Source organism: Taudactylus pleione, unplaced genomic scaffold (genome assembly GCF_031769625.1).
Source record: "Taudactylus pleione unplaced genomic scaffold, aTauple2 ptg000114l, whole genome shotgun sequence".
Lineage (NCBI taxonomy): Eukaryota > Metazoa > Chordata > Amphibia > Anura > Myobatrachidae > Taudactylus > Taudactylus pleione.
The window spans coordinates 26,531,774-26,557,480 of record NW_028284516.1 but is presented as its reverse complement, the minus strand read 5'-3'; the positions used below and the strand labels follow the sequence as shown (position 1 = coordinate 26,557,480).

The 25,707-nt window shown below is 41.2% G+C and overlaps 1 protein-coding gene across 4 annotated transcripts in view; it reads left to right on the top strand.

The window, feature by feature from the left end:
• Window positions 1–25,707, top strand: part of SULF1 (sulfatase 1) — a 133,713-nt gene that overhangs the window by 75,379 nt on the left and 32,627 nt on the right. For all 4 annotated transcript variants that reach the window (XM_088471478.1, XM_088471476.1, XM_088471477.1 and 1 more), the window contains 6 exons: window positions 11,764–11,933; window positions 17,978–18,128; window positions 19,007–19,182; window positions 22,721–22,849; window positions 24,092–24,148; window positions 24,831–24,960. In XM_088471478.1, the coding sequence (XP_088327604.1) occupies window positions 11,764–11,933; window positions 17,978–18,128; window positions 19,007–19,182; window positions 22,721–22,849; window positions 24,092–24,148; window positions 24,831–24,960 (813 nt within the window). The remainder of the gene's footprint in view (window positions 1–11,763; window positions 11,934–17,977; window positions 18,129–19,006; window positions 19,183–22,720; window positions 22,850–24,091; window positions 24,149–24,830; window positions 24,961–25,707) is intronic.

Here is a 25,707-nt window from a genome sequence, read left to right as displayed (position 1 = left end):
TGGTATTATGGTGTGGCATAATGTGTTATTGGGGCATTCTGGTGTGGCATAATGTGTTATAAAGGGCATTACTAGTGTGTCATAATGTGTAAGGCACATAACTGTTTCATGAACATGAAGCCGCACAAAATAAACGTCGTATTTGGGTATGTTTGTTTTTTTGGGGTGGGGGGGCGCCTTGAGTTTTTTCGGCTTGGGGGAGCAAAATTTATAGTTACGCCACTGACCCTTATGACTGCGTATGTGCAGTGTCAGAACATGTCAGGACACCCTCTGATCGGTGCTGCTGTCCTGGCATGGGTTTCTTCATAAATAACCTTCATACCTCAACTGTCATCGCTGCAAACAGTGTTATTACACGACTGCACATATTAATAAATAGGTCCCTTAGAGCATGCTTCATCCTTTAATATTAGAGAGTAAGGGTACCTATCCTATAATATATACTAAGGAGAGTGTAATGAGTATTTTCTTTTAAAATATATACAAAGCAGGCATTTGGTGTTAACTAATGCAATTATATATATAGCTAACATGAGGGTGTATGTCGCATTTTATAGCCGGCATGCAGGAAGGATTATTGATACATCCTGTGGTAGCATACTGTGCAGTATTATTTTTTATTTATTATTTATTAACAATTTCTTATATAGCGCAGCAAATTCCGTTGCGCTTTATAATTTGAATCAACATCAACATTAACATTATACTGGGTTGTAAAAGACATACATAAATGACATACATAAGGGTAAGAGGGCCCTGCTCGCAAGCTTACAATCAGTAAGAATGGGGTATGTCTCATCATATAGCAGCATACTGTGCAGTAAGAATGGGGTATGTCTCATCATATAGCAGCATACTGTGTAAGATTGGTGTTCCTATAGCAGCATACTGTGCAGTAAGAATGGGGTATGTCTCATCATATAGCAGCATACTGTGCTGTAAGAATGGGGTATGTCTCATCATATATCAGCATACTGTGCAGTAAGAATGAGGTATGTCTCATCATATAGCAGCATACTGTGTAAGATTGGTGTTCCTATAGCAGCATACTGTGCAGTAAGAATGGGGTATGTCGTCCTATAGCAGCATACTGTGCAGTAAGAATGAGGTATGTCTCATCGTATAGCAGCATACTGTGCAGTAAGAATGGGGTATGTCTCATCATATAGCAGCATACTGTGCAGTAAGAATGAGGTATGTCTCATCATATAGCAGCATACTGTGCAGTAAGAATGGGGTATATCTCATCATATAGCAGCATACTGTGCAGTAAGAATGGGGTATGTCTCATCATATAGCAGCATACCGTGCAGTAAGAATGGGGTATGTCTCATCATATAGCAGCATACTGTGCAGTAAGAATGGGGTATGTCTCATCTTATAGCAGCATACTGTGCAGTAAGAATGAGGTATGTCTCATCATATAGCAGCATACTGTGCAGTAAGAATGGGGTATGTCTCATCCTATAGCAGCATACTGTGCAGTAAGAATGAGGTATATCTCATCATATAGCAGCATACTGTGTAAGATTGGTGTTCTTATAGCAGCATACTGTGCAGTAAGAATGGGGTATGTCTCATCCTATAGCAGCATACTGTGCAGTAAGAATGAGGTATGTCTCATCATATAGCAGCATACTGTGCAGTAAGAATGAGGTATGTCTCATCATATAGCAGCATACAGTGCAGTAAGAATGGGGTATGTCTCATCATATAGCAGCATACTGTGCAGTAAGAATGGGGTATATCTCATCATATAGCAGCATACTGTGCAGTAAGAATGGGGTATGTCTCATCCTTTAGCAGCATACTGTGCAGTAAGAATGAGGTATGTCTCATCATATAGCAGCATACTGTGTAAGATTGGTGTTCCTATAGCAGCATACTGTGCAGTAAGAATGGGGTATGTCTCATCATATAGCAGCATACTGTGCAGTAAGAATGGGGTATGTCTCATCCTATAGCAGCATACTGTGCAGTAAGAATGAGGTATGTCTCATCATATAGCAGCATACTGTGTAAGATTGGTGTTCCTATAGCAGCATACTATGCAGTAAGAATGGGGTATGTCTCATCCTATAGCAGCATACTGTGCAGTAAGAATGAGGTATGTCTCATCATATAGCAGCATACTGTGCAGTAAGAATGGGGTATGTCTCATCCTATAGCAGCATACTGTGTAAGATTGGTGTTCCTATAGCAGCATACTGTGCAGTAAGAATTGTGTATGTCTCCTCATATAGCAGCATACTGTGCCGTAAGAATGGGGTATGTCTCATCATATAGCAGCATACTGTGCAGTAAGAATGAGGTATGTCTCATCATATAGCAGCATACTGTGCAGTAAGAATGAGGTATGTCTCATCATATAGCAGCATACTGTGCTGTAAGAATGGGGTATGTCTCATCCTATAGCAGCATACTGTGCAGTAAGAATGGGGTATGTCTCATCCTATAGCAGCATACTGTGTAAGATTGGTGTTCCTATAGCAGCATACTGTGCAGTAAGAATGGGGTATATCTCATCATATAGCAGCATACTGTGCAGTAAGAATGGGGTATGTCTCATCCTATAGCAGCATACTGTGCAGTAAGAATGAGGTATGTCTCATCATATAGCAGCATACTGTGTAAGATTGGTGTTCCTATAGCAGCATACTGTGCAGTAAGAATGGGGTATGTCTCATCCTATAGCAGCATACTGTGCAGTAAGAATGAGGTATGTCTCATCATATAGCAGCATACTGTGTAAGATTGGTGTTCCTATAGCAGCATACTGTGCAGTAAGAATGGGGTATGTCTCATCCTATAGCAGCATACTGTGCAGTAAGAATGGGGTATGTCTCATCCTATAGCAGCATACTGTGCAGTAAGAATGAGGTATGTCTCATCATATAGCAGCATACTGTGTAAGATTGGTGTTCCTATAGCAGCATACTGTGCAGTAAGAATGGGGTATGTCTCATCCTATAGCAGCATACTGTGCAGTAAGAATGAGGTATGTCTCATCATATAGCAGCATACTGTGTAAGATTGGTGTTCCTATAGCAGCATACTGTGCAGTAAGAATGGGGTATGTCTCATCCTATAGCAGCATACTGTGCAGTAAGAATGAGGTATGTCTCATCATATAGCAGCATACTGTGCAGTAAGAATGGGGTATGTCTCATCCTATAGCAGCATACTGTGCAGTAAGAATGAGGTATGTCTCATCATATAGCAGCATACTGTGTAAGATTGGTGTTCCTATAGCAGCATACTGTGCAGTAAGAATGGGGTATGTCTCATCCTATAGCAGCATACTGTGCAGTAAGAATGAGGCATGTCTCATCATATAGCAGCATACTGTGCAGTAAGAATTGTGTATGTCTCATCATATAGCAGCATACTGTGCAGTAAGAATGGGGTATGTCTCATCCTATAGCAGCATACTGTGCAGTAAGAATTGTGTATGTCTCATCATATAGCAGCATACTGTGCAGTAAGAATGGGGTATGTCTCCTCCTATAGCAGCATACTGTGTAAGATTGGTGTTCCTATAGCAGCATACTGTGCAGTAAGAATGGGGTATGTCTCATCATATAGCAGCATACTGTGCAGTAAGAATGGGGTATGTCTCATCATATAGCAGCATACTGTGCAGTAAGAATGAGGTATGTCTCATCATATAGCAGCATACTGTGCAGTAAGAATGGGGTATGTCTCATCATATAGCATCATACTGTGCAGTAAGAATGGGGTATGTCTCATCCTATAGCAGCATACTGTGCTGTAAGAATGGGGTATATCTCATCATATAGCAGCATACTCTGCAGTAAGAATGGGGTATGTCTCATCCTATAGCAGCATACTGTGCAGTAAGAATGGGGTATGTCTCATCCTATAGCAGCATACTGTGCAGTAAGAATGGGGTATGTCTCATCATATAGCAGCTTACTGTGCAGTAAGAATGAGGTATGTCTCATCATATAGCAGCATACTGTGCAGTAAGAATGGGGTATGTCTCATCCTATAGCAGCATACTGTGTAAGATTGGTGTTCCTATAGCAGCATACTGTGCAGTAAGAATTGTGTATGTCTCATCATATAGCAGCATACTGTGCAGTAAGAATGGGGTATGTCTCATCATATAACAGCATACTGTGTAGTAAGAATGGAGTATGTCTCATCATATAGCAGCATACTGTGCAGTAAGAATGGGGTATGTCTCATCATATAGCAGCATACTGTGCAGTAAGAATGGGGTATGTCTCATCATATAACAGCATACTGTACAGTAAGAATGGGTTATGTCTCATCATATAGCAGCATACTGTGCAGTAAGAATGGGGTATGTCTCATCCTATAGCAGCATACTGTGCAGTAAGAATGGGGTATGTCTCATCCTATAGCAGCATACTGTGCAGTAAGAATGAGGTATATCTCATCATATAGCAGCATACTGTGCAGTAAGAATGGGGTATGTCTCATCCTATAGCAGCATACTGTGCAGTAAGAATGGGGTATGTCTCATCATATAGCAGCATACTGTGCAGTAAGAATGGGGTATGTCTCATCATATAGCAGCATACTGTGTAAGATTGGTGTTCCTATAGCAGCATACTGTGCAGTAAGAATGGGGTATGTCTCATCCTATAGCAGCATACTGTGCAGTAAGAATGAGGTATGTCTCATCATATAGCAGCATACTGTGCAGTAAGAATGGGGTATGTCTCATCCTATAGCAGCATACTGTGCAGTAAGAATGGGGTATGTCTCATCATAAAGCAGCATACTGTGTAAGATTGGTGTTCCTATAGCAGCATACTGTGCAGTAAGAATTGTGTATGTCTCATCATATAGCAGCATACTGTGCAGTAAGAATGGGGTATGTCTCACCATATAGCAGCATACTGTGCAGTAAGAATGGGGTATGTCTCATCATATAGCAGCATACTGTACAGTAAGAATGGGGTATGTCTCATCCTATAGCAGCATACTGTGTAAGATTGGTGTTCCTATAGCAGCATACTGTGCAGTAAGAATGGGGTATGTCTCATCATATAGCAGCATACTGTGCAGTAAGAATTGTGTATGTCTCATCATATAGCAGCATACTGTGCAGTAAGAATGAGGTATGTCTCATCATATAGCAGCATACTGTGCAGTAAGAATGGGGTATGTCTCATCCTATAGCAGCATACTGTGCAGTAAGAATGAGGTATGTCTCATCATATAGCAGCATACTGTGTAAGATTGGTGTTCCTATAGCAGCATACTGTGCAGTAAGAATGGGGTATGTCTCATCCTATAGCAGCATACTGTGCAGTAAGAATGAGGCATGTCTCATCATATAGCAGCATACTGTGCAGTAAGAATTGTGTATGTCTCATCATATAGCAGCATACTGTGCAGTAAGAATGGGGTATGTCTCATCCTATAGCAGCATACTGTGCAGTAAGAATTGTGTATGTCTCATCATATAGCAGCATACTGTGCAGTAAGAATGGGGTATGTCTCATCCTATAGCAGCATACTGTGTAAGATTGGTGTTCCTATAGCAGCATACTGTGCAGTAAGAATGGGGTATGTCTCATCATATAGCAGCATACTGTGCAGTAAGAATGGGGTATGTCTCATCATATAGCAGCATACTGTGCAGTAAGAATGAGGTATGTCTCATCATATAGCAGCATACTGTGCAGTAAGAATGGGGTATGTCTCATCATATAGCATCATACTGTGCAGTAAGAATGGGGTATGTCTCATCCTATAGCAGCATACTGTGCTGTAAGAATGGGGTATATCTCATCATATAGCAGCATACTCTGCAGTAAGAATGGGGTATGTCTCATCCTATAGCAGCATACTGTGCAGTAAGAATGGGGTATGTCTCATCCTATAGCAGCATACTGTGCAGTAAGAATGGGGTATGTCTCATCATATAGCAGCTTACTGTGCAGTAAGAATGAGGTATGTCTCATCATATAGCAGCATACTGTGCAGTAAGAATGGGGTATGTCTCATCCTATAGCAGCATACTGTGTAAGATTGGTGTTCCTATAGCAGCATACTGTGCAGTAAGAATTGTGTATGTCTCATCATATAGCAGCATACTGTGCAGTAAGAATGGGGTATGTCTCATCATATAACAGCATACTGTGTAGTAAGAATGGAGTATGTCTCATCATATAGCAGCATACTGTGCAGTAAGAATGGGGTATGTCTCATCATATAGCAGCATACTGTGCAGTAAGAATGGGGTATGTCTCATCATATAACAGCATACTGTACAGTAAGAATGGGTTATGTCTCATCATATAGCAGCATACTGTGCAGTAAGAATGGGGTATGTCTCATCCTATAGCAGCATACTGTGCAGTAAGAATGGGGTATGTCTCATCCTATAGCAGCATACTGTGCAGTAAGAATGAGGTATATCTCATCATATAGCAGCATACTGTGCAGTAAGAATGGGGTATGTCTCATCCTATAGCAGCATACTGTGCAGTAAGAATGGGGTATGTCTCATCATATAGCAGCATACTGTGCAGTAAGAATGGGGTATGTCTCATCATATAGCAGCATACTGTGTAAGATTGGTGTTCCTATAGCAGCATACTGTGCAGTAAGAATGGGGTATGTCTCATCCTATAGCAGCATACTGTGCAGTAAGAATGAGGTATGTCTCATCATATAGCAGCATACTGTGCAGTAAGAATGGGGTATGTCTCATCCTATAGCAGCATACTGTGCAGTAAGAATGGGGTATGTCTCATCATAAAGCAGCATACTGTGTAAGATTGGTGTTCCTATAGCAGCATACTGTGCAGTAAGAATTGTGTATGTCTCATCCTATAGCAGCATACTGTGCAGTAAGAATGGGGTATGTCTCATCATATAGCAGCATACTGTGCAGTAAGAATGGGGTATGTCTCACCATATAGCAGCATACTGTGCAGTAAGAATGGGGTATGTCTCATCATATAGCAGCATACTGTACAGTAAGAATGGGGTATGTCTCATCCTATAGCAGCATACTGTGTAAGATTGGTGTTCCTATAGCAGCATACTGTGCAGTAAGAATGGGGTATGTCTCATCATATAGCAGCATACTGTGCAGTAAGAATTGTGTATGTCTCATCATATAGCAGCATACTGTGCAGTAAGAATGAGGTATGTCTCATCATATAGCAGCATACTGTGCAGTAAGAATGGGGTATGTCTCATCATATAGCAGCATACTGTGCAGTAAGAATTGTGTATGTCTCATCAAATAGCAGCATACTGTGCAGTAAAAATGGGGTATGTCTCATATAGCAGCATACTGTGCAGTAAGAATGGGGTATGTCTCATCATATAGCAGCATACTGTGCATTAATAATGGGGTATGTCTCATCATATAGCAGCATACTGTGCAGTAAAAATGGGGTATGTCTCATCATATAGCAGCATACTGTGCAGTAAGAATGGGGTATGTCTCATCATATAGCAGCATACTGTGCAGTAAGAATGGGGTATGTCTCATCATATAGCAGCATACTGTGCTGTAAGAATGGGGTATGTCTCATCATATAGCAGCATACTGTGCAGTAAGAATGGGGTATGTCTCATCTTATTGCAGCATACTGTGCAGTAAGAATGGGGTATGTCTCATCATATAGCAGCATACTGTGCAGTAAGAATGATGTATGTCTCATCATATAGCAGCATACTGTGCAGTAAGAATGGGGTATGTCTCATCCTATAGCAGCATACTGTGTAAGTTGGTGTTCCTATAGCAGCATACTGTGCAGTAAGAATGGGGTATGTCGCATCATATAGTAGCATACTGTGTGGTAAGATTGGTGGTTGTCCTTTTCCATTGCAGCATACTGTCTAGTAGAAAGGTGGATGTCTCATTCTATAGCAACCACATGCTGTGCAGAAAGATTGGTGTTTGTCTCATAGTTGTAGTCTAAGGGGGTCTATTCATCATCACTTAATTTCTATAAAAGCAGGAGAAAATAACAATTTTCACCTGCAATTGTAGAAATTAAGTTATCGGGCCATTCGTCAAGAAGGTGTAGCAAGAGATATCACAATTATCTCCTACTTACCTTCCTCTTGCAGAATGGCCCAGGGTCCCCATATACTAGTATGGGGACAGAATTCATCAAGCGCCAAAAATACATTATTTTCGGAGTTTGAGTGCGGGAGAATTCGCCATCTTCAGATGGTGTTTGCTTCCGCTCCGGGCTCGCAAACCCACTCCTTCTCTATAGGAAGGAGTCATTATCGTTCATTGCATTCAATATCGTCCAGTCTGTATGCAAAACATTGTTAACAATGTGCGATCGCGCGGATCGTTAACGATGTCTTTCATCTCCTGTACTTGGAGAGCAACCTGACAATATCGTCAGGTTCTGCAAGTATGGGGATGAGGGAGGGTGCCGTCACTAAACAATATCGTTAACGATATCGTTCAGTGTGTATGCTCAATGTAGTTAACGACATTGAGCCGGCAGTGTAGGGGAAACACTTAACGATATCGCTCATGGAGCTTATCGTTAAGTGTATGCAGCTTAAGTTGGGAGCAAAGCAAAAAAAAAGTAAGTCACTTTTTATCTGCAACAAGTCATGTTGCAATGCAAGGGGTGCAAAATACGTTGATTTTTTCGCATGCAGGGTAAATAGTTTGCATGTAGCCCACTTATGCTGGACTGCTGTATTTCTACACAGCAATTTAGATTTCCATTTGAACACGCCCCTCTCAAATCTAAATCTCTGCACATTTTATATCTGCCCCACCTGCAGTGCAACATGGTTTGTTCTAGATACAAAGTTCAGGGCCGGATTATAGGAGGGGTGAATAGGGCGGTCATCCAGGCACCCCACAGTCGAAAATATTGTCTGGAACCTGTCCACTCACCTGGCCGGCTTCCGGTCCCAGCAGCATCACAGCACAGTCTCACTGCCACTGATTTACGGACCCAACAGTGGCTTTCTATGGAAGCCCCGTCCCCTTGTTGACATAATGCCGCGATTCGCGGGTGCACGGGTAGGGGGCGGGCCATAATGCAGTGAAGTGCCCGCCCCCATCAGAAGGCTGATTGGTTGCCTGCTTCAGCTGCCAGAGGTTTGTGTGCGCTCCCTTCCTCCCTCTCTCTCTCCCCCTCTGTCACCTCCACCCCCGCTCTCCCTTTCTTTCTCTTCCTCTGTCCCTATTTGTCTCCCTCCCCATCCCTCTGTGTCTCACTCCCTCCCCCTCTCTCTCTCCCTTTCTCCTTCCCTCCCTCCCTCTCTCTCCGTTCCTCCCTTTCTCTCTCCCCTTACTACTTCTTTGCCCAGATTCCCTCTCTGTCTCCTCCCTCCCTGTTCCTTCCTCCCTCCCCTTCTCTCTCCCTCCCTCCCTTTCTCTCTCCCCTTACTCCTTCTCTCTCTATCTCACTCCCTGTCGCTCCCTCTCTGTCTTCCTTCTCTCTCTCTCTCTCTCCCCCTCCCTCTCCCTTCCACCTCTCCCTCCCTCTCTCATCCTCCCTGTCCCTTCCTACCTCCCCCCCTCTCTATCTATACTGCATGTATATATATATATATATATAAAAAAAATATATATATATATATATATAAAAATATATATATATATCTTTATAAATATATCTATATAGGTCTATCTCAATTTATATATCTATCTTATCTATCTATATCTATCTATCATATATATATATATATATATATATATATATATATATATAATCTCCCCACTCTAAACCATGCGTTTTACCATGGCAGTAGCCATTTTTTATGGGGCCCCCACAACTTAGTTTCCCCGGGGCCCCCACAATCCTTGATCCGGCCCTGACAAAGTTACATACTTTTTTTGCTTTGCTTCCAACTCTGAATGAACAGTCCCAATATGCATTTCTAAAAGAAACTGACACTTGTAAAAGCATCTTAATGTGTTGATTTTACAGTGTTCACAAATGTCATTTAATCCTATAGGATTCTATTCTACCTGGCTAAATAGTAGCAGTGGCAGCTCTGTAATATAAAAACACCTGGCTCACAGAACACAGCAGTCATAGAAATCCTGTCTCCTTGGCTCTGCTTTTGCAGCTGTTGTGAGGAATAAGTACACATCATGCGACCACTTGTGTTTTGCCGGCTTCCAAATGAGGCTTGCATGAGACCGACGGCCAGCAGTAGTAGCAGGTGGTTTAATTTAAAAATTCATCTTCATTCCCAACCTCCTCCGCTTTTGTTCCATTTCCTCAATTTCCCTGAGCCCCACAATTTCCGCGAGCCATCTTGGCTATAGGTTAAGTCCACTTATTTGCAAATCAGCTTTCCCTTTAATGTGAGTACTGCAGCTGTGTGAGCGCAATGATCGTGCCGGCCTTAACGATCTTAGCTTGTACACTAGTGACGCTTTTACAAGTCCCATTGGTAGTGCTAAGGTTAAAAATCCAATTATCCCTAGCTGTTTAAACCGTTAAATCTGAAAATAATAAAAAAAAAATATAGAGCTGCTATATAAATATATTAGTACTAGCATAAAGTTGATATATTAGTGTTTGTTTTGTCCAATCCACTGCACTTGCTTTTATACTGTTGCTGACTATAGATAATAAAACTGAGGCATACACCTATATTCTATGTACTTTTTCTTCAATATATCATAATTTGGATTAGTTCATTTATTTACAGTGGAAAATAGGTTGTGTGTCTTTAATTGATAATCCTTTCCGCAGATTAAATTGCTATAATTCCATGTTCCACAGCAGTTTATAATGATCGTAATCTTTTGACGTTTGCACCCTAATGCTGTGAGGTTCTCATGTAAGGCAGGTTATTTTGGTCTGAGAACTTGCTTTTAGAAAGTAGGGTTGAATGAAAGAAGAAACTATTCTGACCATTAATCAAAAAGCTGACATTACACTGAAAGCTTCTAAGCATTGTTTATAGCACTTTGCAGGATATCAAAGGTTTGACTTGGCACATTATATAGGTGTTGCCCGGAAAGGTATCTGGAAGTAATCAGGGTGGCATACATCCTTTCTTGTTAGTGCTAGGATTACACTCATTTGTACGTACAGTATGTGTTTTTCTATTGTGATACCATTTTTAAAGTGAAAGCAAATGGCTAAAAATATTTTAATTATTTTCTAGAGAAAAGTGAAATGTACTATTTTGCATTTCATGGAATGATACAACAACTCATGCGTACTGTTTAAAAGTTACAAGTTCTGCAGCGAAGTGTGCATGACTGTGATGACATGATTCACAGTGCCACACCCTCTGCAGATGACCCTGGGATCACCCACCTCCAGATCTCCTGGAATACACCTGCTGAATCACAATGCCAGTACTTGCTGCATTGTACAGCAGGGGCGGGACTACAAATATGTCAATGCATCATCACGACGCGCCCCCCCCCAGTGTCACCTACTTCTGCTACCCCACCCTTGGTGCCGACCTGACTGAAGCCCTGCAGTGGGGGCAGACCAAAGGTTGGCAAGTATGATTTGCACCCCTTTGCATTGCAACATGATTTGTTCCAGATACAAAGTTACTTCTTTTTTATTTTTGCTTTGCTCCCAACTCAGAATCATCTCCAATATCTACTATTATATCATAATTTATTATATTATATTATTATATATTATATTGTATATTATATCGTTATAGAAGTAAATTATATTTTATGTCTGTATACTTTTAGTCTATTAATATCTCTTGCTGCTGGAGGAGAATTTAAAAAATCAATAAAATTAATCGCTCTGTTTTTTCTCTATATTCTAGGATTATTTCACAGATCTAATTACCAATGACAGCATTAGTTACTTTAAGATATCAAAGAAGATGTACCCTCATAGGCCAATAATGATGGTCATCAGCCACGCAGCTCCACATGGTCCTGAGGATTCTGCTCCACAATTTTCAGAGCTCTTCCCAAATGCTTCCCAACACATGTGAGTAGAATGCTGGAACTGGTGAATCGTGACTTTTACTGTCCAAAGAAGTTTGGAAATTAATTTCCTGGATCAAATCCATTGATCTAGTCATTTCTTATTCCACACTGAATCCGTTTCTATTAAATTGTTTGTCTGTAAATTGTAGAATTGTTTAAACTGAGTCATAAGGATTTAAACTGAGTCATAGGGATGATGTGTATATATATATATATATATATATATATATATCAATTGGGCTTATTTTCTATCATTGCACTGTGATAATCATCTGTTCGGCTGCCTTGGAAATACCACTTTACCAGGCCAGTCTAAGGGGTATGTGCATGGCCAGCAAGTCCCGAGATTTTGCCGATTTTACCACAGCCTATTACATTTGGCCCTATGGGGGAGATGTACTAAGCTCTGGAAAGTGATAAAGTGGAGAGTGATAAACTACCAACTACCTACTGAGCTCCTAACTGTCATGTTACAGGCTGTGTTTGAAAAATGACAGTTAGGAGCTGATTGGTTGGTAGTTTATCACTCTTAAATGTATCACTTTCTAGAGCTTAGTACATCTGCATCTGCAAACATTATTAGAAAAGAATAATTGCTTGGTTAGGTTAGGTGTTTAGTACTAGAAAATAGGGACATTTCCAGGAATGGGTAGAAAATATACTAGTATTGTCATGGTTTTCACCATACATTTATCAATAAATTACATTTACTCATATTTAATTGTGCTTTGAAGACATCCTTAGAATGCCAAGCAGGGTAAATGTATATGAGTAGTTGTATGTGGTAGAAGTGGCTCTTGTCTAACTTACATATCCTATACATGATCTGCTAACTTACAGAAAATCTCATATGGCTTTGTAACATGAGCGTACACAACGTCCTGTATCTTAAACTATGTTTGTATGAGAACTTTTCTATAAATAATTGTGAATTTTATAAGATGATTATTCATATTTAGATCACTGTACATTTCACATTTCCTGTCCCTATAAAATATTTGAGATGAAAATAATACTTCTCCATCCTCTATATAGATTATTTTTTTAAGTAAATTAGATTGAAACATTTGAAAGTGCATGAAGAAAAATAAGGCATCGGTTGATTTAATAAGATCAACAAGAAATAAGCATCCCCAGGATGAATAAAGGGGGACCCCAGCAGATAAAAGAGATACAGTATCTACAATGGTCCGTCCATTTTTATTCACAAAATTAACCCCCCATAGTTTTCTACAGGGGTTGCTAAAATGTGAAATTTACCCTATACTGTATGTGACAATTGCTCGATTTAGAGAGTTATTACCAAAATGTATTTACTTCTGTTGGAAAAGTGCAGATTTAGTTCTACTATTAAATATAATTTGATAAAAGCAAAGCCCACTGTTGACCTTTCTTATCAAAGTTCATTGAATTATTGGCATATACTTTTCAGCACAAAGTCAAATGTATAAAGCTGGCCATATAGTGCGTACACACGGTCAGATATTACAGTATGATAAGAACGATAACGATATCGATCATATCGTACTATTTTTGGGTCCTGCCAACCCCCAAACGATGGTCGATGCGCGGGCATGGCTGGTCGATATCGACTATCGCCCATGCATGCCGGCCAACTTGGTCGATATCGACCAGGTTAGCCTGGTTACTATATCGCGGGTCGTTATAGTCGTTTGGGGGTTAGTGCATGTGCTGGATGTTCAATATCAAACATCCAGCACATGCAGGACGATCAGACAATGATATCTGATCATTGTCTGATCGCTCCGTGTGTACAGAGCTATACACCAGACCAACAATCTTCCAACCATCCAACTAGTTGGTTGGTTGGAATGAAAATCCGGTAATGCAGGGGAGCAAATAACAATTAGCAATTTGCTCCCAAACACTAGGAAACACGAGAGAGGTCATCCAGGCAAGTTGTTTGATTCAAACAACTTGTCTGAACAACAGCTTTCATCCGTTTTACAGTGTTTGGGAGCAAAAGGCTGATTGTCATGTGCTCCCATGCATTACCGGATTTTCATTCCAACCAACCAACTAGCTGGATAGTTAAAGGAAAGTTGGTCTGGTGTATGGCCAGCTTTAGTCAGTTTTTATAATAACTATTTAACTTGTGATTATAAAAACCCATCCCTCCATGTGAGCCGTGAAATTGTTCCCGAAGTTTTTGGAAGATTTAAAAAAAAAAAAAAAAAAAAACATTTCAAATGTCATTGGCTCAAAAAAAACAGGAAATAAATAAAAATTAGTTTCCAAGAACACTTGTCCAAACGATAATATACTTGGAATCCTGGGGCACGGGTGGAACTACTTCAGGGTTCCAAAAGATGTTCCCTTTAGATTGTTAAAACAAACACATTCTTAAGATGTTCTCATTTATTCTGCAGGGTCATCTCCAATTTTCTCAATTTAACTTGCAGATTATTATTCTCGTCACCAAGGCAACGAGGTTTACATCATATAATGTTTTGTATCACCCATACGCCTTAGTATTTCTGTACAGGCCACTCAGGACATTTGAAGTGTGTTTTGTGCAATATGAAAACAGATTATAAGATGCTCATTTTTTAACTATAATAAGAGTTTGGGCTACATCTGCCACAAGCTACTACATGTATAATGCCAGGAAATTGGACATTGTTCATGTTATTTTCAGTTACATTTTTACAAAAAGGCTTTTTGTTGTTCTGATATATATTTTACTATAGTTTTCCAACTTGATATCAACAAGCACAGTTTTCAAGCTTGCCCTCATCAACATAATGAATGAACATTGATCTAATGAAATGGGTTATGTAACTTTCAAGGCTCACCTGCTTTCCTCCATCTAATGTATAAATCATCACTACATGAAAACTGTCTGTGCCAACACAGAAACTAGAGATAGGGGAATATTCTCTAAATTAACAAAGATAATTTTTGATGTGTCAGGCTATCTGTCATTAACAGCAGTTCCTAAATAAGATAGGATAGATTATTTTTCAGTGATAGCATAATGCTACCTTACCCTTCCATAGGTGTGTAGCCAAAGTCTGTTATGATAGATCTGTAAATATGTATCAACAAAGGATTTCTAATAACAGTTCCACATGGGAAAGTGCACTTGACTTTACACACTTTGGGCTTTATTCAAAGTTGAATGTAAATGTAATTGCAAAATACGTCTAGTAAAAAATATGTATTTTCCAACCTATTCAGAAGCAAAATCTGGCCAACTCTGACTAGATAGCAATTGGGGCTTCAATGCAAGTAACAGGGGCAGATGCGCCAGGAATACGATAGGAAGCTTGGCTTAGCTGTGAGTACAAAAGATGCACACAATCACACAATGCATACTCACTACAATAAACACAATGCATACACATTACAGTGAAAGGACGGAAAATGCAGACCCCAGTTCGATTGGAGCATAATGGATGGTAATGGAACAAGAGAAAAATATAACATTATATCTGTATTTAAATTCAACCCTAATAGCAATATATGCAGCCTTCCTCTTCCCAAGGAGAATAGGAAACATACTTTATTTTTGAAAAGCGAGTATTCAGTACAATGTAATCTTGCTTCTAAAACACAGTTGCAGCATGCTAACTTTATTTGCATTTATGGGGTGACTTAGACACATTCGACAATTAGTTGAGGGCAGCGGCCGTACCAGCTTGCATCTTGCTCTGGGATTTCAGCACCTGTAAATCCCGTCCCTCCAAACAGACTCAATTGCATCTTTTCAGCTGACATATTGGCCACAATTCACATCAACACACCCATAACATGCCCTTATTGTACTTCAGCCACATCTACATGCCCCTGCAACCCCCGGCCTGGCCCCCTTGTCATACAGAGAGACAAATGCATGTTTCTTGGGAAATAAAAAGACGCACACTGCGAGAAGACGTGTAGGAGCACCGAGCACTAAAAAGAAACAGCAAGTTTCGGATGAAAAAAAGGCACAAGCCGGAACGAGGCAAAACATCATCCTCGCGCTGTCGGATTCTCGCAGATTTTGGATTGTATAAAAGGTCCCCGTGCTGGGCTGTGTTGTGCAGTGCTGGTGTCCCATAAAAGCTGTGTTGTCCATAGGAGCTGTGTGCAGACAGAAGGGCTTCAGTGGCTCCTGTGTCACTGTAGTACTGAAGGGGTGCTGTAGTGTTGTCCAGGGGGTGCTCTGTCCATCAGGGGTGCTCCCACCAAGTGCAAAAAATATATTTTTTTTTTCTGTGTTTGTGTGCGCGTTAAACGCACGTGCATCAAAAAAGTAGCAGCGCCAAGCGTGCGCCTGAGTCATGAGTCAAGGGCCGGCTGGTCTGTTGAAGGGTGGTGTAACCCCCAAAGTGCCCCAAAAAGTAAAATATTTAAAAATTGTTTATTTTTCTGTTTGTGTGCGTGTTAGCTGCATGTGCATCAACAAAGTAGCAGCGCCAAGTATGTACTCTTTGGGGCCTAGTTTTTCAAACTGCTATCCTGTCTGCCACTGCAGTGCCACTCCTAGATGGGCCACGTGTTTGTGCCACCCATTTGTGTCGCTTAGCATAGTCATCCAGCTACCTCGGTGCAACCTTTTTGCCTAAAAACAATATTGTGAGGTGTGAGGTGTTCAGAATAGACTGGAAATGAGTGGAAATGAATGTTATTGAGGTTAATAATAATAATAGCATAGGAACAAAAAAAAAAAAATTCTGTGATTTTAGCTGTTTTTATGCTTTTTTCCAAAAAAATACAGATCCAAAACACAAAACCCAGAACCCAAAACACGGAAGGGTGGTTTTGGCAAAACCAATCCAGATCCAAAACACGAAGAAAGATCCAGATCCAAAACCAAAACACGAAAAGTGGCCGGTGCACACCCCTATTAAAAACCAATGAATGTAAAAATATAACAATTTAATTAGAAAAATAACTTAAAAATTATAATGTGAGTCACAAACAACCCTATGCAAATAAAACCAATAACAAAAAAAGAACTACGATAGAACTAAAGCGAGCCAATCTGTATATGCTGCCTATGATGAAGACAGACACAGGGCCTGATTCAGCTTTGGGAATAGAGTAAGATATAGCAAGTTACTGTGCCCCAGGGCATAACCAGGCTGCACTGCAGGTGGGGCAGATTTAGATTTGGGAGGGCCATGTTCAAACTGACAATCGAAATTGCAGTGTAAAAATAAAGCTGTGCAGTATTTGTGGGCTACATGCAAAAGCAGCCAGTATTTACCACACATGCCAAAAAATGTATGTATTTACACCCCTTGCACTGCAATATGGTTTGTCCAGGTTCACAGTTACTTGCAATATCTTACCTGATTCAGAGCCGCTCGTAAGCGGCCGCTCGTTCGCTCCGAGCGATGTTCGCACATCTGCGCATGCGTATGGGTCATAATGCGCATGCGCCAACCAGTCAGTGCGGTGGAAAACGTGTGTTCGCAAAATTGCGAGTGCCTGCTAATTTGAGTGACAGGATGAGGCGTTTGTGGGTGGTAACAGGGGAAAGTGAGATCCGAACACAGGCGTGCCAAACGGTCAAAACGGGCGTTTTAAGGGTGTGCATAATTAACAAAGCAGCGTCATCGACCACGTCACTTGGTTGTTTCTTAGCCTGAACTGTTCGCATGATTGCGGTATGAAAATCCAACCACAAGCACTGCGAGCAGTTCAGACGCCTTTCGATGTAGTCGATTAATCTAATAAATAGTGGAGATGACGTGTGATGCGAGCGGCCAGGGGGCGTCTTTACAAAATAGCGAGCTCGCTCAGACATAGAGGCGTCAACAGACCGCAAAGAGCGAGCGCTCAATTTAAATAGCCGGCCCCTTTTTCAGAACGAGTGAGCGCAAATAGCGTCCGGGTCTGAATCAGGCCCTCTATTCCCAAAGCTGAATCAGGCCCATAGTGGCTTGCACAAGGTCACAAGTATCTGACATTAGAGTCTCTAAATGGTCTCTTTATGCTTCTATGTAATAAGAACACAATACGTTTCCATTTAATATGCCTGTAACCAGAAAAACCTGTGTAAATGACAAATGTTTATTTTGCATTGTTCCTCAGAACTCCCAGCTATAACTACGCACCAAACATGGACAAGCATTGGATTATGCAGTACACGGGCGCCATGTTACCTATACACATGGAGTTCACAAATGTGCTTCACAGGAAGAGGCTGCAAACACTCATGTCTGTGGATGACTCAATGGAGAAGGTAACTTTTTCCTTTAAAATAATGATTTACTTCTCCCATCATCTCCACTCAGGGCCGGCTCTACCATTAGGCAGCTTTAGGCAGCTGCCTAAGGGCGCCAGGATCTGGGGGGCGCCACAGAGTCTGCCCATGACAATATTAAGGATGTGTCTGAGAGAGATATTATTGTTGTACTAAAAGCAGATGTTGCCTTCTCACTTTCACCTAATGGGTTAGAAAGTGGGGAATTGGTGGTGGTGGTGGGGGGCGGCTCAGTAGGTTGCAGTTTTGCCTAGGGTGCCGAGAAACTTTGCCCTGGCCCTGTCTCCACTGTGGCATGTGACCTGTAGCACACATGTGCACTAGTCATGAGACATAAAAGTTTTGAGATCCCCTTTTGGGAGCTCCCATGAAGGCTTTACATTGGTGGTGTCAGGCTTTGGGAACCTTTATGTATGTACGGGATACTTTCATTTTGTAAATAGATTTGGATGATAAATTATAAAGGGCAGATTCAAGTTGCCACAAGATTCCATGGTCACCCAGACAGGAAAACTATGCTTGTTGTTGCTCACATCCCATAGACGTACAAGCAAATACCAAGGGATCTTCCTACTGTAGTCACCCGTTATCTCTGCAGCCGCATGTCGCGTATTAGAACCTCACACTTAATTAAATCTGCTCCTAATTACGTCTTCTACATTGTAACACATACAATTCTAAATCCCAATAATATGTAAGCAAGTGTATAAAATCTTTAAGAGTTTCACAGAGGCTTATACACAATCCAGCGATTAATCTGATGTTCTGCTTGTAGATTTTTATAAACCAGACAGTTTGTGAATGATGATGTTGCATTGTAATAATCTAATACCTGTATTTAATTGTATCATCACCAGCTTTACAACATGCTGGTTGAAACTGGAGAACTGGACAACACATATATTATCTACACAGCTGACCACGGCTACCACATAGGACAGTTTGGGCTGGTGAAAGGAAAGTCCATGCCGTATGACTTTGACATCCGAGTCCCCTTCTTTGTGCGTGGTCCGAACGTGGAGCCAGGATCAATGTAGGTTCCCCCATCTAGTTCCCAGCTGTGGCATCTCTAATATGTTTCCAGATAACATAGTTATCCATCACACTCTCTGGCCTGGACCGTATCAAGAACAAGCTACATTATGAACTTGTTTAGACAAAGACATTATTTTTTTCTTTTGATTTTGTAAACAAAGGTTAAAATCAGCAAAAATTATAAACCATGGGGCCTGGGAGCTGGCAGTGCCTGTGGTATAGACACAGCTGAGCTCTGTATTCTGAACTATGGATGTTGAGAACAGTGTATCAATGGGTTTTAGTTACATTACCAGGGCTGCTTTCAAGATAAATAGCTCCTGAATGTAACCAACCTCTCAGAGTATAACACGTGTTCACATTGATTAGTTTGCAGATTATACAGTTTGTTTCTTCACTATCAAGCTGGCCCCCAACTTAACTATCCTGAGTGTAGTGTGTATGTTCCACAGTTGTATATAATTTGTTGCTTAGCGGAAGTGTGTGCAGTATGTAATGAAGGATACAGATAGTGAGGGACAACATGGGAGTATTGTAGCTCTTATGTGAAGTTGCTGGAAACTGTGGGAATTGTCATTCAGGGAACTGTAATGGGTGTATTTCTGGGATGAGCAGGATCAAAATCGGAATAACCGCTACTAATATTTTGCTTTTCTCAGCGGACAATTATATCAAAAATTGTAGAAGCTTTATGCTTGGGGAGATGTATATTATTGGGGGTGGGGTTATGCAATTTTTAAAAACACCATCAATCAGATGCTGTCCTACAAACACAAAGAAACCCAGTATTTATTAATCTGTGATTTGCATAAAGTCACATCCAATGTGTGTTTTTAAAAGACATGGTTTACACATTACATGCAAACCGCATATCAGGCAAAAACCATCCGCTCTGGACTTAAGTCTTTGCTAATATGTATATTAAAGGTAGTCCTTTTAGAGGGCATTTTTTATGCACCATGTTTATGGTGATGATTGTCACATCTGTCAAATATAAAGTTATACATATAACAAGCTTAGCGATCATCTGTAAATGAATCACCTTTGTATTGGCATCACATACAACATTCATGTGTCTTGACCAATCTCAAGACTGAGAGCCACAAGTTTAAAACACTTTACAAGTGTTTGTGCCGTTTAACTTATGGTATTTGTAACCTCCACTTGATACATTGCACCATTTGTACGGATCCCAGGTCACAAAGCGGCAGTGCAGCTTACCATTTGCCAGTTATGATGTGCAGGTGTTACTCTGATAAGTCGTATGGTTTAAAAATCGCACAAAACAATGCATTATAAATTGTTGGTTTGGAAAAAAACACACTTTTCTAATCACCTCCATGATGTCTTTACAAGAGTAAGAACTGTGCTGTCATATAGGAACAACTAATCCTGAGCAGGATATCTTCATGAGAAGAGTCAGCTATCGCTTGACCTTTAAGAACTATGGCCCTCATTCAGAGCCACTCGCTAGCGGCAGTACGCTCGTTCCGAGCGATGTTCGCACATCTGCGCATGCGTACGGTTTTTAGTACGCATGCGCGAACCAGTCAGTGCGGCCGAAAATCGTTGGTACGCAATATAGCGAGGGCCTGCTATTTTGAGTGACAGAATGAGGCGTATGTGGGTGGTAACAGGGGAAGGTGCTTGAAAACGGGGAGTGGAGATCCGAACGCAGGCGTGCTTAAAGGTCAAAACGGGCGTTTTAAGGGAGTGCATAATTAATACAGCAGCGTCATTGACCACGTCACTTGGTTTTTTTTTAACTCAGAACTGCTCGCAAAATAGCGGTTGAAAACACCAACCACAGAATAGCGAGCAGTTCATACACTGTACGATGTACTCGATTAATCTAATAAATAGCGGACATGACGTATGGTGCGTGCGGCCAGGGGGCGTTTTTATCAAATAAACGAGCGTATGTTTTGCTCGCTTGTTCAGACTTAGAGGTGGGAACAGACTGCAATTTGCGAACGGATCATTTGAATAGCCACCCCTTGTTTTTGAACGAACGACCACAAATAGCGAACGGCTCTGAATCAGGCCCTATGTGGTCTATGTACTAAGCCTTAGGGGGGGTATCCAATTAGCCTTGGTAAATTACCGCGGCTAATTACCTCGCCCAGGGCTACCCAATTAGCCCCAAAGTCGGCCCGATGCCGGCACTTATCGGGGGTGTTTTTTTCGGGACCTGATGTGTCCCGAAAAATAATCCACGATAAGTGCCGTTTTTTCACCAAAAAAAAAAGCGAAAACACATCGGTCCACGAGCTCCTATGTGTTTTCGGGAGAACTATCCTATTATTTCAACTGAAATAATAGGATAGGGTGAAAAAAAATTCGGCAAAAATTAGGGATAGTCAGCGAAAAATCCCCGTTTTTCGCCAATCACGGGGATCAATTAGCGCCGAACAATGTTCGGGGCTAAATGGATACCGCTCATAGAGAGAGATAAAGTGGACAGAGATAAAGTACCAATCAAACAGCACCTAACTGCCATTTTTCGAACATAGCCTGTAAAGTGACAGAGGAGCTATAATTTAATAAATATATTTGATTAACAAGGAGCTGATTGGTAGGTACTTTATCTCTGTTCACTTTATCTCTCTTCAAGGCTTAGTGCATAGACCCCTGAACTTGAAACGGGTGAGGTACAGGATGCCGGCGCTCAGGATCCCAGTGGTCAAAATCCTGACGTCAGCATCCTGTCAGGTTTAAAATACCGCACCCTAAACCTAACCTGCCCCCAGTGCCTAAACATAACCCTCCCCCCAGTGCCTAAACATAACCCTCCCCCAGTGCCTAACCCTAACCACACTACTTACCGTCGGGATGCTGGTGCTGGCATTCTGACTGGTGTTGGGATTCTGGTGCCGGCATTCTGAGCGCCGGCATCCTGACAGCCGGGATTTCAACTACTGCCCCTTGAAACATATCACATATACTTGGATGAATATTGTAACATTAACATTTAATTAAGTTGGAGGTTAAACTATCTATGACATATACATGTGCTAGGGCCACATTCTAACAAACCGATGTGACATCAACCTTAACAAGGGCTCCGCTCTAAACTGCAGCCATGGGCCGGTCATGTTTAGTGCTGCAGTACAAAAACATCAATACCATAAAAATGTAAAAATTATATTAATTAACTGTTATTGTATGTTGGTCAACTTTAGACAGAATTATAACAAATGCTATAGAGAAAGCAGGAGAATGTCAGCTCTCGGCTACTGGTAAAGCCCAGATAAGAGAGTAGACCTTGTAAGTGCTATTGTTTTACATATGAAATGACCGTGGTCCGTGTTAAATAAAGATATTCTTTCATTTACCCATAATAATCACAAACCTTTTTTCCTAATTGTAATTACAGGATGTAGATTTTTTTTAGATATGTAATAATATTCCAATCACTTTCAGTATTTCAATATAGCAGTGTATAAGAAAATAGAAGGGAGAAGTCAGCAGAATATACCTGTATGCCTCATTTTAGCGTACAATGATAGCACATAACATCTTCCTTATATTTGCAGTGTGCCTCAAATTGTGCTGAACTTGGATATTGCGCCAACTATTCTGGATATTGCTGGGCTGGACACGCCCCCAGACATGGATGGGAAGTCCATACTCACTTTGATGGATATAGAAAGACCAGGAAACAGGTTGTTCTCTATTCTTATACCAAAGATGTGATCTGCGTGTTGTAATGGGGCTGATTCTCGGTTTGTCTCATCTGCGGCTGCTTATCTGGAGATCCGAGGAGTTCTGCTTACTAGCTTATGCCAGAATTTACCCGCATATGTAAAAAGTCCTTTTGACTGCATGTGTAGCTAATCCCCCCATCCCGCGGCCATTATCACTAGAATCTGGACTTGCACTCACCCCATGCTAAGTGCAAAGGACCTATCTGAAACCGGCATCACACCTCCGTCCGCACAATGCAGTCGAGCATAGAAGTTGGTCTACACATCCACAACACTTCTATGACTCCCCCATGAGTTGTAACAGATACTTTGCATTCACAAGGTCGCTGCCTTGTCATCGCCCAGAAAGGCCCATTTCACGCTTAGTAATCCATCGAAGGACAGATCAATCTGTACACACAAACAATCTCCGGCACTTGTGTAGTCACCCATTTCTCTTTGGCGTATGCGCAGTATGCTGAAATCCGCAAGATCCATCCGCATTGCCAGATTCAACTCCATTATTTATTTATTTATTAGCAGTTTCTTATATGGCACAGCAAATTCCGTTGTGCTGCCAGTGAAGAGGATTGGTCATCGGACACTACTTGTCCTATTAGATTTTTTACAAATTTACAGATGATGTCAAAGTTTACCTTGTACGTTAGCCGGAGCTGCCCGGCAAGGGTGGTTATCTCTTAAGCCACTGGGGTTGATTAAAGAAAATGAACTAGATTTCTCCTTTTAATACGATTTTTAAGTTTTGTACTTATAGTACATTGTGTGACACGAATAGAGGTGACAAATGATCCAGATGGGGGAAGGGAAGTTCTGCGGGCTCTTCCGCTAATCACGGATCAATTACAGGAGTGGCAGGTTGAATAGAGGGTATACCACTCTAGAGCAAGTCATTAAGGAGAGAGGCTGGGAATGAGTCCTATGATAAATGGCACCTCACATAAAGGTGAGACGCAGCCCATACATGGGAAGAGGTGATGGTGGAATAGGAGAGCAGGTGGTGGAAACAAGGGTAGTGTATTTAGAGGAAAGGCTGCATTTGGTAGGTAAAATGTTACATTTGTGATTTTTGCAAGATGCCACTATGTTATAGAGAAACGTACTAAACGGGTCAGAATATAACAGGCTGTTGTACATAATACTAAGTGTATATGATCCATAGAACAGCTGGTTCTCACTTGTACAATCTCCACTTTATTTCAGATTACGGACTCATAAGAAACACAAGATTTGGAGAGATACATTCCTTGTGGAAAGAGGGTAACTTGATATTTTTGCAATTTTGTATTTAGTTTGAGGCAATCGCTGACATTCATTTTATCATGCGTCAACAATAAAAAAAAACATGGCGTTCTGGCGAAAGGTCGGGGAGTAGATTATTGCCGCTTTCTGGAATCACTCTTTTTATTCGACCTATGCCATGCGGGTTTTCCAGATTACAAAATGTAATAAGAGAGCTGCAGGGCCAACCCTACCATTAGGTGAACCAAGCTGTTTGCCTCAGGCACCTTGGGTTAGGAGGCGCACGGATTCCGGACACCTGGTTCTTTTTTAAATACCCCCGTTCCTCACTGGCTGACAGTAGGGGAGAAAGGAATATGTTTTAATTGTGTCAAAACTTTTTCCAGCCCTTATCTCCTCTCACCTACATTGTAAAGCAGTGACAGAATGACACATCACATTGCGCCTTCCCAGTGTCAGCGACAGGCTTGGAGTATGCTGATGTCACCACAGTACCACATTCCAAGCCTGATATAGGGGATCTGAAGTATATAAATGATAATGCCATTGTTGCTGTTAATCATCAAATTGCCTAAAATGGTAACTTTTAGTCCCAGACTATACCAAAATAAAATATTGCTTCGGCCCATGGAGCTAAATGTTTCCCCACCCTTCAGTTATGTACAGCCCTTTATCCCATCTCAACTTTTCTACCTGACAGAAAGTTTATCAGAAAAAAAGAGGAACCAAGCAAAACGACTCCGCAGTCCAACCACTTGCCAAAATACGAGCGTGTGAAGGAGCTCTGCCAACAGGCACGATACCAGACTCCGTGTGAACAGCCAGGGCAGGTAAGGAAAAAATGTGTTCTCTCTCTTTTATTGTCATGCTGGTTGTGTTATCCTCATCAAGGGGAAGAAAAAAAAATTCCTCCCTTGATATCAATAGTAACCGCAACAAGATCACAGAAATGTTCACTGCAAGACAAAAACCATTGAACGTCTTTCAGTAAAGGACATTGTTAGTTTTATGGCGCATTCAGATGCATGCTACCCACATGTGGGCAATATCCCAAAATTGTGTGAGATCAAATTGTAACATAAGAAATGGGGTCTATGTACAATGGTGCCCACACACATAGCGATTTTTTTTCCCGATCTGGCCGATTCCGACAAATTGGAACGACAGATCGGGTAAAAAATGCCCAAATCGTGAGTCCCCACTCACGATCACGATGCGACGCGCGCCCCCGCAGGTCGCACATCGCATCTTCAGATCTGCCGTGCAGTACGGCAGATCTGACAGTCTAGGACACAATGCACTATAAAAAAGTCTGGCTGCAGGAGATCGTATGAAGATTGGATAGCATATAGTGTGAATATCATGTGCTGATCGTGTGCTGAGCTGCCGGGGAGAATTTCAAGGAAAATCGGACACATCGTTGGATCGTAAGTATATCGGTATGTGTGTAGGCACCTTAAGACTTGGGGGTCTATTCATAATGTTAATTATCGGGGTCTGTCCGGACCCTGATAGTTAACATTCTAACTCGCCACGAAATCCGGAGCAATTCAGCATTGCTCTGGCATAGTGACAGC